Here is a 15380-nt window from a genome sequence, read left to right as displayed (position 1 = left end):
ATTCGAATCTAACTATTATCATTCCATAGCTATTATTTGGTTGATTTAGAAATATCTGTAATTACCCCTTAAATATGAACAGACGAGGGCGCTGCAACCTGGCTGTGAGCGCCTGTCGTGTCAGTGCCGTGCGCTCGGTGGAGCGGGTACACTGCGGCTGCTGGAAAGGACTGTGTTAGTCAAGAATGGGTCACTTCGGTATCGAAACAACGTGCTCACTTTGGAAAGTTTCTGTCTGAAGTTCACCAGAGTCTTCAAGGAAACTGCTGGGAAAATCTAAGTAAGTATTTAATGAATATCTCCCTAAACTTTCTTTCTTTTTTTTTTTCCCCGACGAGTTAAGAAATGACCATTTCATCAAAACTCCATCATGCTTTAACTGCAACGGGTACATCTGATCTCTATGGGAAATACGTTACTCTTGCTGTTTGACTGGGTTAGTACCTTACTTATCTATGTGTTTACTTAAGGCTGTAAAAATAAACACAATACATTCATTTGTTCATATATTTATAGACTCTTCCAGTTTGATTTATGTTCTTTAAGGTTTCAATATATTCATATGATTATTCACATTTTGAAATGTGATCTTATTTAATAGAAACTACCCACACTACCAAATAATGATGAAATAATGTAATAATTGCAGACTAATATAAAATGAAAATGCGTTGATTGAGTTCTGGATGTCAACATGGATGACACACTTACAGTGTTTCTGTCCAAAGTCTCCAAAAAGTTTTCCCAAAACAGGGAATTTAAACTATGTACTTACTGTCAGTTAATCTTTAGGGTTTGGGTCCCGTTACAATTATTTGGAGGATTAATTAGTATAGATCATTAAACATAAACGAATTTATGGACAGGTTTGCCTGGTTTAGTATTGCTTTAGTTTTAGTGACATAAAACTAAAACATACAAAAGCTAAAGCCTGCTGTGTCCAGCTGCTAAATCTCATCCATGACAGGTCTATATTTTATAATTGTGAAATAGCCTGCCTATTTATTTTCCACACATTCAATTTTAAAACAGAATTAGTATGTAATACTTTACTGTCTCCTAGTGTGTAAAATGTTACGGTCAGAGTATTTCTGCTTTTAACTTCCACATTTCTGTTCTCTGTACTCGGAAAAGCTGTTTAAAGCATCTGACAAGGGGATTACACTCCACAGGAATACTGTTAGTTAATCTCCACAAAACTGGATTTGAGACTTGAATGTTGGTTTTACGGTTAGTTTTAATAGTAATTTGTGACATGTTGGTTAACATACTGATTGACTCTTACTAAATACTATATATATATATATATATATATATATATATATATATATATATAGTATTTAGTAAGAGTATTTGACTATAAATAAGTCAAATGTTGAAAATATAATTGAATTATCAGTACCCAAGATTCCAGAACATTCTGTCTTCTCTGTAAGTAACCAGCTTGCAAAGTCATGCCACAAACCCACTTGCTCAGGTTAGACAAGTTATCTCCTGAAAATGCTAAGCAAAGCAGTGATCAGGTTAACTGCTTGTTTAAAGAATCACGACATAAATGAGGAAACTATAACATATACTGGGAAACTATGTCTTGAAACCGGTTTTCCTGGTGTATGCTTCCCGTTACTGTGTGGCTGTGGCAACACTAGGTATGTCCTCTAGATTCATAGGTTAAGGACACATTTCCACTCATTTTACACACCATATACATTTTATTTTATTTACTTCATACAATAAAGTAAATTCACAAGCATATTGTGTGACTTAATGACTACATTGTAGTGGGCAAGTCGTTCTGCAACACAACACCTCAAGGTGCATTTTCTCACTCTACAATCATAGTGAAATACAGAAATCAGCTCAGTGATTTACATAATGAAAGTCAGGTTAATAATCTTTGATGTTCTGCCTTTTTATGAAAAATAATTAAAATGTGACTGATCTCCCCCCATTGCCTGCAGTGTCCACCAGAGTCCGGGGAAGGCTGCTCCTAGCATGCTCCTTGCCCCAATAATGCCGATGGTGGGTGCAGCCTTCCTGTGCAGCACCGTTTTTTAATATGGGGGCGGCGATAGAGAATCTAAGACAAAGCACATACTGCTTCATCCCAGGGGAATTATTTAAAAATGTAGTTGCAGCTTTAGTGAAACTGCACTTCTACATGTTCATTAAGGTTAAGGTTTTTGCTTTTTGATATGATATGTAAAACGGAATACTCAAGTCTCTTTCACAAAGACCAACAACATGGGTTGATGAGATCTCCAGTCCAGTCATTATTGGAGATATCGTTCAAATGGAAAGTAGTTCCCAAAGGGGCTATGGGACTTTGCATCATGCAATGGGAAAGGAAAACTCTCAACAAAACTGCCGATAGGTGGCTGTGCGCTGTGATGCAGATGAACCCTCCCCTGACTCTACACAGAGGACAAGCTACATTTTCTCTTTTTCCTTTCACCCTTTGGGAAGAAGGCTGCGATAGAGAAGCTCTGTGAGTACGTGCTATGCATTTCACTTGTTGCCTAATTAACACTACTACTTAACTACTTAAAAACACTTAAATTGCCCTGTGATTTGGACTAGAAAGCTGGCTGTTGCACCTTTCCAGGCACTCTTATTTAAGATTAACCATATTGTTTACTGGAGTCCTGGGCTCAGGTTCTGCATTTTTTTCTCTGCTTCATTTTCAGTTTCATTTTCTGTCCGTTGCTAAGACTCTATTCAGTGGGTGTTTCTGTGCTGCTAATCCTCCTGTTGCTCCTGGTTGTTTTATTCTTGCAGTGCCATTAAGCAGAGACTCAAATTACGACAGTGCCTCAAGAGGCCCATGGGTGAGCACTACCCTATGCAGCTCCCAGACTGCATCTGCTCTTACTATTAGTCAAGGGCAGGGAAACACCTTTGGCTATTTGATCTGCATCCGATGTTGAGGTCTTCCCATCGACCTCCGTCAGGGAAAGGAGCTAGCCGTGAGCCCCATCTGCCCCTCTCCCCACCCCCCATCACCACAACAATGGCACAGCCCTTGCCATCATAGCCAACACTATTGAACTTAAGCTAAACAGTGTAATGTATACAGGAGATCACATAATGTATAGGCATGTTGTATTATGACATTATTGGGGTGAGAATAAAACAATCATGCAAAATTGTTGTTATCATAGATTTATAGAATGATTCATTATATACATCATACTTGGTCGTACAATATGAACTTTCACTGCCACGCTTTTTTAAATGTGTTCATTAACAAAAAGAAAACATGGGGATCACATAAGATGGTTTAGAAGTTCTGATTGACTTTATTATAAAAAAAGAAACCTGAAATAAGTCAATGTTTCAGCATTTTGCCTTTTTCTAGACAATTGGTTCTTTATGAAATTTAGGGGAATATACTGAACAAATCCATTATTTTGCGATTGACCCCCTGAGGTTGCAGTATTCAGATCGTTGGCAGCTCTTCCAGATGAAGTGCCATGATTCTGTTTCCTGCCCATTTGCAGTGATTTTGCAATTTCTGCAGGAGCTGGTGGATGAAGCGAAGTCATCGTAAACACTCAAGGTTTATTTAGTTTCCATATCTGTCTGTCATGTTCAGATTGATAGCGAGTCACCTGGTGCTCACTTCTTAGCAACCCATACCACTCTTCCACTGGCATATCCAACCCGACCCAGAACCAGGCTGGTGTGGAGGCCCTCTCCTTACCTAGTACTGGCTCAGAGATGAGCAGGGCTAGGGGGAGGGGTTAATTGAATTCGTCACCACGTAGCGTTAGTCTACCCCAGGGGCATCACTAGACCCTATTTAGTGGGTCTTCAACCCCCCTATATTTTCACTTAACAAACTACTACTATGTATATACTGTTAATAAATCGTAGGATTTATCTACACAAGTAGTTTAAATAATTTGTTACTGGTCGTTCTTCATCTGTAATAACAGAACAGAACTGTTTATTTAAAACAGTAAAAGCTGATAGCTTTTTAATTACAGATTAATCCATTGGAACTAAATCTAGCTGAAGGCTTGGTGACCCCAAAACAGTTGCACATATAAATGTTGCAACACAGCTTTTGAAATAAGTAAGCTTGTGACGACATTGACCAGGTCAGGTATTGCAGTGGAAAAACACCTGACCCGACACCGACAATGCTTTGCTTGAAGTACTTTCCAATGCCCCCTTTGAGCCACTTTGCTGAGTTAAAGCTGTTTTTTATGAAGACTGTTTTTTCAAACCATTGTTTCTGCAAAACATGTAAAAAAGCTATATTGTTGTCTCATCTGACCATAGATCTAGATTCCATTCAAGGTTCCAATGACATTTAGCATTTGTGTTTTGATGTTTTGAGTAGAGGCTTTCTTCTGGCAAGACATCCAAATAGCTTGTTGGCATGGAGGTGGCGTCTAATTGTAGTTTTTGAGGCTTGGTCACCCCAACCTACTTTTGCAATTCTCTAACTGTGATCCATGTATAATTGGGGGGTAGCAGTGGGGGGAATACACTTGCATCCTCTTCCAGGCAGGTTCATCACAACTCCAGTTGAATTAAACTTCTTAATTACTGCCATTTTACTTTGGGTAAAGATGGGTATTATCAGGCATGTAGTTATTTTTTGTAGCCATTGTCAACAACCTTCTGTCTTATTTCATTTGTGTATTCTCTCACCTTCCCCATGTTGATAGATGACTATGGGCATTTGGCATTTGTATCGCTCATATTTATACCCAAGTGATACAGGAAGTCATGGATGACCTCTTAAGAGTTTCTAATGACTCAGGTGAACTTAAAAATATATATAATCAATGGAAAGATACTTCTATTAGATTTGGTTCATAAGAATTTCTAGGGGTGCCAATAATTGTGACACATGTTTTTGAGAAGAATTTCTTGATTACATTTCCTTTGAACGATTTTACCTCAATTAAAGGTTAGATTTTTCTCATAGTGTGGCATTATAAAAATGGTTTGTGTCATACTTTTATTATATATTGATTAAATACAATCAGAGCATATTTGTTTTATTTTGTATGAGTGTTCATTAGCCCTTTAAATGATTTTTGAAATGGTATAGGTTTAAATAACATTTCAGAAGGTAAACGTGTAGGCATACAATCATGAAATACATTAGCTAATAGTATAATACATTTCTATTTATCTTTGCCTAAACAAAGCAGTAGATAAGCTCATTGTTTCCGGTATTTAATCAGTGTGTTATTAGTGTGTTATTATTAATAGGTGTGTTATGTTAAAAGCACCACATGATTTACTTTTAAACTTACTTTTTACTTTTTTACATGATCAATTATAAAGTTATGGGAAAGTATGCATGGGTTGTGAAATTAAAGAAATCAGATTAGGTGCTTTAGTGAAGAAAGCAAGTTCATATCACGGTGCTTCAAAATTACAAGTGAAATAGTAACACTGAAGATTAGAGGGCTGGTATACTTGTTACATGTCTCATATAACAAATTAAATATGAAGAAAGTTGAAATAATTAGTATCCTAAACTCTGTTGTTAGATGTTTCCACACTTGAAAGAATTATGGTAGGTTAATGGTTTTGTTTAAGGCTCTTTTCATTTCTTACACATGATCATGGATGCAAAGATGCTGAGGTGAGCTCATCTCAAGGTGTCTTTGAACTCAGAGAAAACCAACTATCATGTTGCAAGATGCAGCCAGACTGTAAATTGACCTAAGCCAGATAAGAAAGGTAGTGTGACACTTAAGGCCAACCTAATGTCAGAATTTACATGCTTTAAAAAGAATTAGATATTGTACTAGAAGAGGAATACAAATTGAAATCAGGCTGGAAGGAAGAATGATATCGTAATCGTGGGAGAGTAACACCTGACAGCAATTCATGAATGTCAGTTTTACAATTCTACTTTAAGTCAAGCCACGCTAGATATATAAAAGGAGCTTTCTATTTGTGATACCTGCAGGCAACAATAAACAAACTGTTTTTCTGCTTTTGCCAGGGTGAAATTATGCCATGTTAATAATAGGCTTAGTAACTATACTTTTACATACATTTACATTACTTGCCTTCCTCTTTGGACAGAAGTCCAAAAGTTTATATACTTAGACAAATGTGAACCTTGTGACATTGGTATACCTCCCTAATAAGATTAGATGTTACTAATGGATTTCATATGCTTTTAACAATGTACAAATAAAGGGTTCTCTTTCCCTCTCGTTGGTACTTTGAGAGGGTTTGTAAGAATGTAACCTCAACAAACTGTCAAAATCACAAATTGATCACAGGATTACATTCAGACTATTTTTGGAAGGAATTCAGAAAGTTAGCATTGTCTTCTTGGCTGGGTCATTTGTTCCAGGAAATCTCATGCTTGTTTCACTGTTGAGTTTGAAGAAATCATCAAGGTTGGCTTTATCCATCCGCTTCAGGAATTGAAATACCTGAAATGAAACCCCTTGATAATCACTTTTTAAAACTAAATGCATCCAATTATTTTAGGCTGCCATTGCTTGAGCAAGGAATTACTAAATTACTTCATCACCAGCACTACTGCAAATGAAGTTTTATACTCGTTCCACCTTATGTGTCACTTGTATACATTACTTCTGCTATTACCTGTTCCTCAGTCTCATCTGGACCATTACTTGATAGCTTCATTAATAAGTAACTTCCCTTCTTTTCTTCACAATTGGGAAATAGAGGTTCTCCTATCAAGAGCTCATCATAATGCCCTACTCTGTGTGTACCAGCTGGTTGAGGCAGCAAGTTTGCCTGGATAGGTCTCTTGTCCATGCTCTGTTGGTGTTAATGAACTGTTAAGGCTGAAATTTCCACCTTGGATAAGAGTATTCATTGCAACAAATTTACTAGGAGCTTTTTACAGTAGTCATGGAGGTCATTTACCTCCAAAACTGGTCAAGATTAATTAAAGGCTACTGTGGAATACATCCGGGATTTGACACACTGCAAACAGTTTAGCAGGGCCCTACCTTCAGCTGTTTACCTAGAACACACAGGCTTTCACTCAGACAATTTGTATTCTATTACCAGCTAAATCTGTTTTTTTACCAACACCCAACCATATTCCTTTTCCTTTTTATTACTATTATTTTATTTTATTTTACTAGATTTTTTGTGTGGGTTATTTCTATCTGTGGTTTAGGGTCACATTTCATAAACTGGTAAAGCTTTCTAGGATGTGGATTTTTTGTTTGTTCTGTAAATGTTGTGCATGTCAGCTGTTTATTTTCTGTTCTTAAGTCTTAAATTGGGAGTGGAGTCTGTGAGATGTGTGTTTTTAGTGAATTTTTAATCCTTTTGAGAAAGGTTCTCTTTCCTGTCAAAGGTAAGGATGTGTGGATATTGTCAAATGTAAAATGAGTGTCTTTTTTCACACATTTAACTTAAACCTTGTGTTTTTTTCCACATTTAGTAAATACTTAAGCCGTTTTTCCACATTTATAAATATTTTATTTAAATAAATACTTAAATAAATGCTAAATCTGTTTTTGAAAAATATTTGTTTGATTAAATATTTAACTAAATCCTAAATCTCTGAGTCACAAAATAAATATATAGTTTTTAAATAAATATTTAAATATAAATGTAAATGTTAAATCTAAATCTAAATGTTAAATCTAAATGTTACATATGAATCTAAATGTAAAATGTAAAAGTTAAATATAAATGTTAAATATAAATCTAAATGTTAAATGTGGAGTTTGCAAAATAAATATATTTTGCAATTGTTATTTATATACATCATTTAAATACTTTTTGACTATGCTAGTTTAGAGCAATGCGGCTGGACAGAATATCAATGAAGTGGTTATTTTCAGCATTGGTTAGACATAGGTTAAGCCCTTGTTATTTTCACTAAAACAAGTCATGAATAACACAAGGGCTATATCTAACTAAACATAATTGTGACATTAATATCTAGCTCTATTGCTAGTCTAAACTATTGGAGACAAAAAAAAATTGCTTGAGCTTTTGTGGTTAAAGTCATGCACTGTTTAATGTTGACTAGTAGTGGCTTTGAGCAGCTGACCAACTATTTGGACAGATGAAGAAATGTTACACTTATTCATTTCATGATTTTTGTTCCCTAAAACAAGCTAACATGAAGCCAGCATATAGTGAAGGACCATACTTGCCTAGTATTTTCAAGACCTTGGGGCATGTGGCTAATTTGCTCTATACTCATTCCTTATCACTCGTGTTTGGTTCCATTGTATAATTTACTTGTTTGTGTACCCTAGTACATTTAAAGCAGGGTGGAACCTAATGATAACACATATGACTTCATGTTTTTTTACGAAAATAAATTCAGTGCTTTCATGTCACACATACAAAGAATGGTTTACAATTTGGAAGGCCTCTGGTCAGAAGTGTTAGGGTGTTACAAGGGAATGAATATGTTTGAATACAGCTTGTGTGTACTAACCTGCCTTGTTTAAAATTACAAAATCTTCTCCCTTTCCTGAATTGATTAATTGAACTCTCAATCAACTAAGCCAGTCAAACTTTATATGGAATGATTAGCAAATTAGCACACTTTCAGGTGTAAGGACTTTGTTTCATGTTGTTTATGTCCAGGTTGCAAGGGTGTAGGATGAAGCCGTTTTTAAATATAACTAATTATGGGACAAAAATCATAAGTGTAGAACATTTACATTTAATTTTCTTGCCTTTACAGAGCTTCTTCTTCAGAGCCCTGTACAGGGGCAGTGGAATTACTGAAGCAATTTAGCCTACACCTTTTGCTTGAAGATGTCACTGAGGAGACTTATCGTAAAGAATAGAAGAAAGTTGGTGACGGTGATTGGAACCATTATTTTTATGACATTTTTCATTTTTCGTATTCAAATTAAAGAACCATTGGATGAGTATAAAAGACTGGAGCTCAATGATGAAGACTCACAGATGGAATCCAACTGCACCCGAATTATCGATGGTGACATTGAGGAAATTGAGCAGGCCAGACTGTGGTTGATCACTGTTGGTTTTAAAAGAAAACCCCAGCTCACGAATGAGCACTATATTGAATTGACAAGAAACTGCGAGAACTTCAAGAAGGTTCGCAAATACACAACAATTCCTTTAAGTAAGGAAGAAAAGGAATTCCCCATCGCATATTCTTTGGTTGTTCACCATAAAATTGACACATTTGAAAGGCTTTTAAGATCAGTTTATGCACCTCAAAACTATTACTGTATCCATGTGGATAAAAAATCACCAGAACCCTTCTTAGCTGCTGTAAAGGGGATAGCCGGTTGCTTTGATAATGTTTTTGTTGCCAGTCAATTAGAAAGCGTGGTGTATGCAAGCTGGAGCAGGGTCCAGGCTGATATCAACTGCATGAAAGACCTATATAGAATGAGTACAACCTGGAAGTACTTTATAAATCTCTGTGGCCTGGACTTCCCTATAAAAACAAACTTTGAAATAGTTGGAATGTTGAAAGGTTTGAATGGTAAAAATAGTCTAGAAACTGAAACAATGCCACAGCCTAAAGAAACAAGATGGAAAATACATCATGAAATTGTTGATGGTCAAATCAAGAGAACAGATATCAAGAAAAGTCCTCCACCAATTGACTCACCTGTGTTTTCTGGTGGGGCCTACATAGTTGTTACTAGGAGCTTTGTACGCCATGTGATTGAAGAAGAGAAAATACTTAAATTCATTGAGTGGGCAAAAGACACCTATAGTCCTGATGAATTCTTATGGGCCACACTTCAAAGAATTTCTAGTGTTCCTGGATCTTTTCCCATCAGCTCGAGATACGACATGACAGATATGAACTCCATAGCTAGGTTTGTGAAATGGAGTTATTTTGAAGGAGCTGTGGCTCAAGGAGCCATGTATCCTCCCTGTACTGGTATCCATGTTCGCTCAGTTTGTGTATATGGAGTAGGGGATTTGAACTGGATGCTGCAGCAACACCATTTATTTGCCAACAAGTTTGACACAGATGTAGATCCAATTGCAATTCAGTGTTTGGAGGAGCATTTAAGGCACAAGTCACTTATTTCAGCAGCTAAAGAGACTTATTGATAAAAATAGGTTTTTGTTTAATTTCCGATAGACAAACGTCTTCTAAAATGTATTCAGAAAACCTAAATATTTATGTCCGTCTAATTGGGATATATGCAGGGTATTGTTTATTGGTTTTACTTTTACCTTGAGGCTTTTTGTATGGCAACAACTAAAAGGGCTGTGTTTCACAGAATTGAACTTGTCCTTGAATTGCAGCATACTTAGAGAGATGAACACAAAATAAATATGTATCAGTATGAAGACGTTTAATTAGATACAGAAACTGCAGACGACACAAAGGAGCTTGGAAAGACGAGGAGAAAAATACATGAATGGATCCGAGAACAAACCAAATTATGTGACATCATTGAAAGAGTGAAAATTATAAAATGGCAATATATATACACACACATCCTTTGTCAATCTTTGATCTGTTCTTCTTGAACTGCTTCTGGCCCATTGCCATTTTATAATTTTCACTCTTTGAATGAGAGCAAGTAGCTGAACAGCGAATCATGTGGCTGCAACTCAGTATATAAAGCTTGCAGACATGGTCAAGAGGTTTAGTAGGTGATTGACAAAACATTAGAATGGGGAAGATGCGTGATCTAAGGGACTTTGACCATGGTAAGATTGTTGCTGTCAGACGTGGTGGTTCCAGCATCTCAGAAACAGCTCTCTAGAGTTGACAGACAATGGTGTGATAAACAAAAAACATCCAGTGAGTGGCAGTTATGTGGGCAAAAACACCTTGTTAATGAGATAGGTCGGAGGAGAATGGCCAGACTTGTTCAATCTGAAAGAAAGGCCACAAATACTCAAATAACCACATTACAACAGTGGTGTGCAGAAGGGCATCCTCTGAAGCTGCTTAACTTTGAAGCTGATGGGCTAACGCAGCTATGTTTGTGATATTCTCATGATTGAAATTATTAATTTAAAACCATGGAAAATATTGTACGTTACTGTGTGTCCTTTTTTGTTTGTTTAGTTTTAAACGGTTGGGAAGACGACACTCTGGTAACCATGTACTGAAGATTTTGGGTTAGATGTACAACAGGATTGTGCATGTTTAAGAGTCGTAAAACCTGTTGCAAATGAGACGGAAATTTACTAAAAAGAGCGTTTACTTTTGCATGTTTTTCTGTTGTGCAGAATTGATTTGTCTTTGTGGTTAAGACATTGATGGATAATTAATGCCGGCTTTTTCTGTAAAAAGGCACCAAAACGTGGTGGAAGTTGTGAAATTAGATGTTCTAAAGATACCAGCCTTAGCAACACTTACAATTGCATTAATGAGTTAAGAACTATGTAATGTTTTACTCTGTCCCAATCAACATGATCCAAAAGATGACGCAATGCTGTTATCCACCCTACATTTGTTTGCCTCCATGGCACCAGTTGCTGACATTCTCCACCGCATTACCAGTTGTTCTTCATGCTTTTTTTTAGATGAATGCATAAATTAAAAGTCTTCCCTAAAGGCATGCATTACCTACAAACTTTTAAAATTCTGTCAAATTTCAGGTTTCTCCAAGACTTTAAAACCATTTCACGTTGATATTCCAAGTTTGTTTTAAATTGTTCAATACATAGATTTTTTGCACTATGTTGCTTAAAATGTGATATGAGATTTTTTATAATTTTATTTATTAATGATGATGATATATTATATGATGATTATTATTATTATTATTATTATTATTATTATTATTATAAGACTCTGACCATCCTTACATATGTGGATACTGATGCTTGTATTGAGTCCATCTTCACCTACTTGGAGGAGCACAATCCCCAGGCGCAAATAAGGACCAGGGCAGTGATTGAACAAAGCTAAGCACAATTAATGAGTTCTAAAAATATTGCAAAGCTCATACAATACATCTCGCACAGATGTCATTAATTATTTTTAAATCAGTATTTTGCAGTGGATTTCATTAACATATTGTGCTGTATAACAAAGACGCTTCTTGCGATCATGTTTGTGCTGAGGCTGGCCTTTCTCAGTGCATCTACCCCTTTATCTACTAATACAAAGAAACGTCTAATGTAATTATTCATAGGGAAGCTGCTTCCTCTTCAGGAATATCTTGCCTTAAGAGAAAGACTACCTCAGGGTGAATTGTAAATATGTACGGTGTTTGAAGCCCATCTGACCCTTGATTGTACTGTAGTCCTATTGTTCACACTCAAGCTTATGTCAAATAACTTAAGCCTGCAGATTCAAAAGGGTTAATCTAAAAATCATATTTTACTTTCCAAAATGTGTTGATGTACTCCTATTGTATAGTCAGCATTTCTTTGTCATTGTCATTGTGTCATTTTATAGTCCTTTATAATAGATCGTAAAAATGATTGTATTCAATTTGTGAGTTGTGTGCACCTACATTAGACAAGATGCTTTATGTGCATTTACATGCTTTCCAATTTAAAGGAAGATTGTGTCATGGAAAAGCTGTATGTATTTTATATGTTATGTCATTTTAAATTGTTATAGTGTTTTAAGTTTGTTTCTTGTTGGATACAAAATGATTTTTTTTTTTGTTACTGTACATTTTTCTGTAAAACAATTACTAATGTTTTGTTTTATATCAGCAGTCTCCAATTGAAAATGTCTGGTACTTTTGGGTTTTACTCCACATGCCCACATATCTCTAATGAAGTCTGAATTGAGGGGTGTACGAAAGCTGCTAGATTATGGCCTTTGAAGACTATAATGAATGACTCCATGTTTATATTATTGGTGCATTGATACAAGTTGCTTTATTAAGCACTATATTTAAAAACATGATAAATAAATAAAAAATGTCTTTAGTCTATTGATTTAACAGATCACTTAATAAGCATGCAAAAATATTATGACAATTACATAATTATTATTAATACCATTTTTAAAGTAGCTATGAAGGAAAGTTGCAAGTTGTGTATTGATTGCACACACTGGGTAGTAACAACAATAGAGATGTATATGATATTTACCTGTAGGACCTATAAATATAAGTATAAATAAAATATAAACATTTGATAATATGTTGCTAAGTCTGAAATACTTGATAATTCAAGCTTGCCTTTTAACGGTGCCCTTTCTGTGCCCAGTTTGTATGCATAGGTGCAAATTGTGTTACATTCTGCACATTTCATTCACAGGCCTTTTTTGCACAGTTGTAATGTCACGTGAAGTTCTGGATTGATCAGTATAGATACAGTTGTCATTATGCTAAACTGTTAACTTTCTGCTGTTGCCTTGCAATGAAAGTTTGATAATCTGAATGCCATATAAAAAATACAAGTAGTGTTGCAATGATATAATGTTTGTGTTACTAGTGGATAATGTCATTTAGAGTGGAACCCTTCCTGGTTATGACAGACATGAAACCCTGTTAATTTAAGAATAATTATTTAATGCAGCTTCCTTCCTGTCTTTTGTCATTGTCATTCCATTTACTCTGTGGTGTCTTCTAATTTTATTGGCAATACACTTATCAGACCAAGGCAAAAAATACATTAAAAAGGCCCTACAACTGGTATATGCTTTTATGGGTTGATTTGTTTTATAGATTCAAGGAAAGTGAAATTGTTCAATTAAAACACAATGTTGCAGAACTGTTGTTTGTAATAATCTACTGTCTCTGTGTTTTTATTATTGTGTTCATCATTCTTGCCCCAATTGTTTTCCAGATATCATTGGTGGGATGAGTTGTTATTAGTAGTGATTAACATTTAATCAAATGTATCTCACAAATCATTAATGAAGACAATCATTTGAATAAAAATACATATCAATTCCTATATATGTTGGACTGTCCAGCACTGGCCTTAAAAGTACCTCAGTGGAAGAGTTCACCAGTGGGATAAACTAAAATTAGACACTGCATTGTGGGACAAATAGCACAGCATTTGAACTGCAATAGGTATTGTACCTGTGATGGGTGCCTTTTGATTCTCTGTGAATTGATTTAAAGTTGAAGCCTTCCCTTGCAGAAAAAAAAAAAAAAAAAAAAAAAAAAAAATTATATATATATATATATATATATATATACACTCACCTAAAGGATTATTAGGAACACCATACTAATACTGTGTTTGACCCCCTTTCGCCTTCAGAACTGCCTTAATTCTACGTGGCATTGATTCAACAAGGTGCTGAAAGCATTCTTTAGAAATGTTGGCCCATATTGATAGGATAGCATCTTGCAGTTGATGGAGATTTGTGGGATGCACATCCAGGGCACGAAGCTCCCGTTCCACCACATCCCAAAGATGCTCTACTGGGTTGAGATCTGGTGACTGTGGGGGCCAGTTTAGTACAGTGAACTCATTGTCATGTTCAAGAAACCAATTTGAAATGATTCGACCTTTGTGACATGGTGCATTATCCTGCTGGAAGTAGCCATCAGAGGATGGGTACATGGTGGTCATAAAGGGATGGACATGGTCAGAAACAATGCTCAGGTAGGCCGTGGCATTTAAACGATGCCCAGTTGGCACTAAGGGGCCTAAAGTGTGCCAAGAAAACATCCCCCACACCATTACACCACCACCACCAGCCTACACAGTGGTAACAAGGCATGATGGATCCATGTTCTCATTCTGTTTATGCCAAATTCTGACTCTACCATCTGAATGTCTCAACAGAAATCGAGACTCATCAGACCAGGCAACATTTTTCCAGTCTTCAACTGTCCAATTTTGGTGAGCTTGTGCAAATTGTAGCCTCTTTTTCCTATTTGTAGTGGAGATGAGTGGTACCCGGTGGGGTCTTCTGCTGTTGTAGCCCATCCGCCTCAAGGTTGTACATGTTGTGGCTTCACAAATGCTTTGCTGCATACCTCGGTTGTAACGAGTGGTTATTTCAGTCAAAGTTGCTCTGATCTCTAGCATCAACAAGGCATTTTCGCCCACAAGACTGCCGCATACTGGATGTTTTTCCCTTTTCACACCATTCTTTGTAAACCCTAGAAATGGTTGTGCGTGAAAATCCCAGTAACTGAGCAGATTGTGAAATACTCAGTCCGGCCCGTCTGGCACCAACAACCATGCCACGCTCAAAATTGCTTAAATCACCTTTCTTTCCCATTCAGACATTCAGTTTGGAGTTCAGGAGATTGTCTTGACCAGGACCACACCCCTAAATGCATTGAAGCAACTGCCATGTGATTGGTTGGTTAGATAATTGCATTAATGAGAAATTGAACAGGTGTTCCTAATAATCCTTTAGGTGAGTGTATATATATATATATATATATATATATAATATATATATATATAATTTCTTGGGACACCTTTCTCACAGTCAGACTGTTGTCTTCTAATATATGTACTGATGTGGACTAATTATTATTTCAGGTTCAGGTTCA

At 36.1% G+C, this 15380-nt stretch overlaps 1 protein-coding gene across 1 annotated transcript; it reads left to right on the top strand.

Annotated features, from left to right (window-relative positions):
* Positions 1 to 149: 149 nt before the first annotated feature.
* Positions 150 to 13643, top strand: LOC136754896 (beta-1,3-galactosyl-O-glycosyl-glycoprotein beta-1,6-N-acetylglucosaminyltransferase). The gene is made up of 2 exons (XM_066711131.1): positions 150 to 280; positions 8678 to 13643. Exon 2 carries the CDS (start codon positions 8752 to 8754, stop codon positions 10036 to 10038), a length of 1287 nt encoding a protein of 428 aa, XP_066567228.1. The 5' UTR covers positions 150 to 280; positions 8678 to 8751; the 3' UTR covers positions 10039 to 13643.
* The last annotated feature ends 1737 nt before the right edge of the window (positions 13644 to 15380 follow it).

This window comes from Amia ocellicauda, chromosome 8 (assembly GCF_036373705.1).
Source record: "Amia ocellicauda isolate fAmiCal2 chromosome 8, fAmiCal2.hap1, whole genome shotgun sequence".
NCBI classification, from domain to species: domain Eukaryota; kingdom Metazoa; phylum Chordata; class Actinopteri; order Amiiformes; family Amiidae; genus Amia; species Amia ocellicauda.
This window is presented reverse-complemented; position numbering and strand designations above follow the sequence as displayed.

What these genes read in the sequence shown, in the direction of transcription:
- LOC136754896 (XM_066711131.1), top strand. Translation starts at nt 8,752, where the DNA reads ATGTCACTGAGGAGACTTATCGTAAAGAATAGAAGAAAGTTGGTGACG.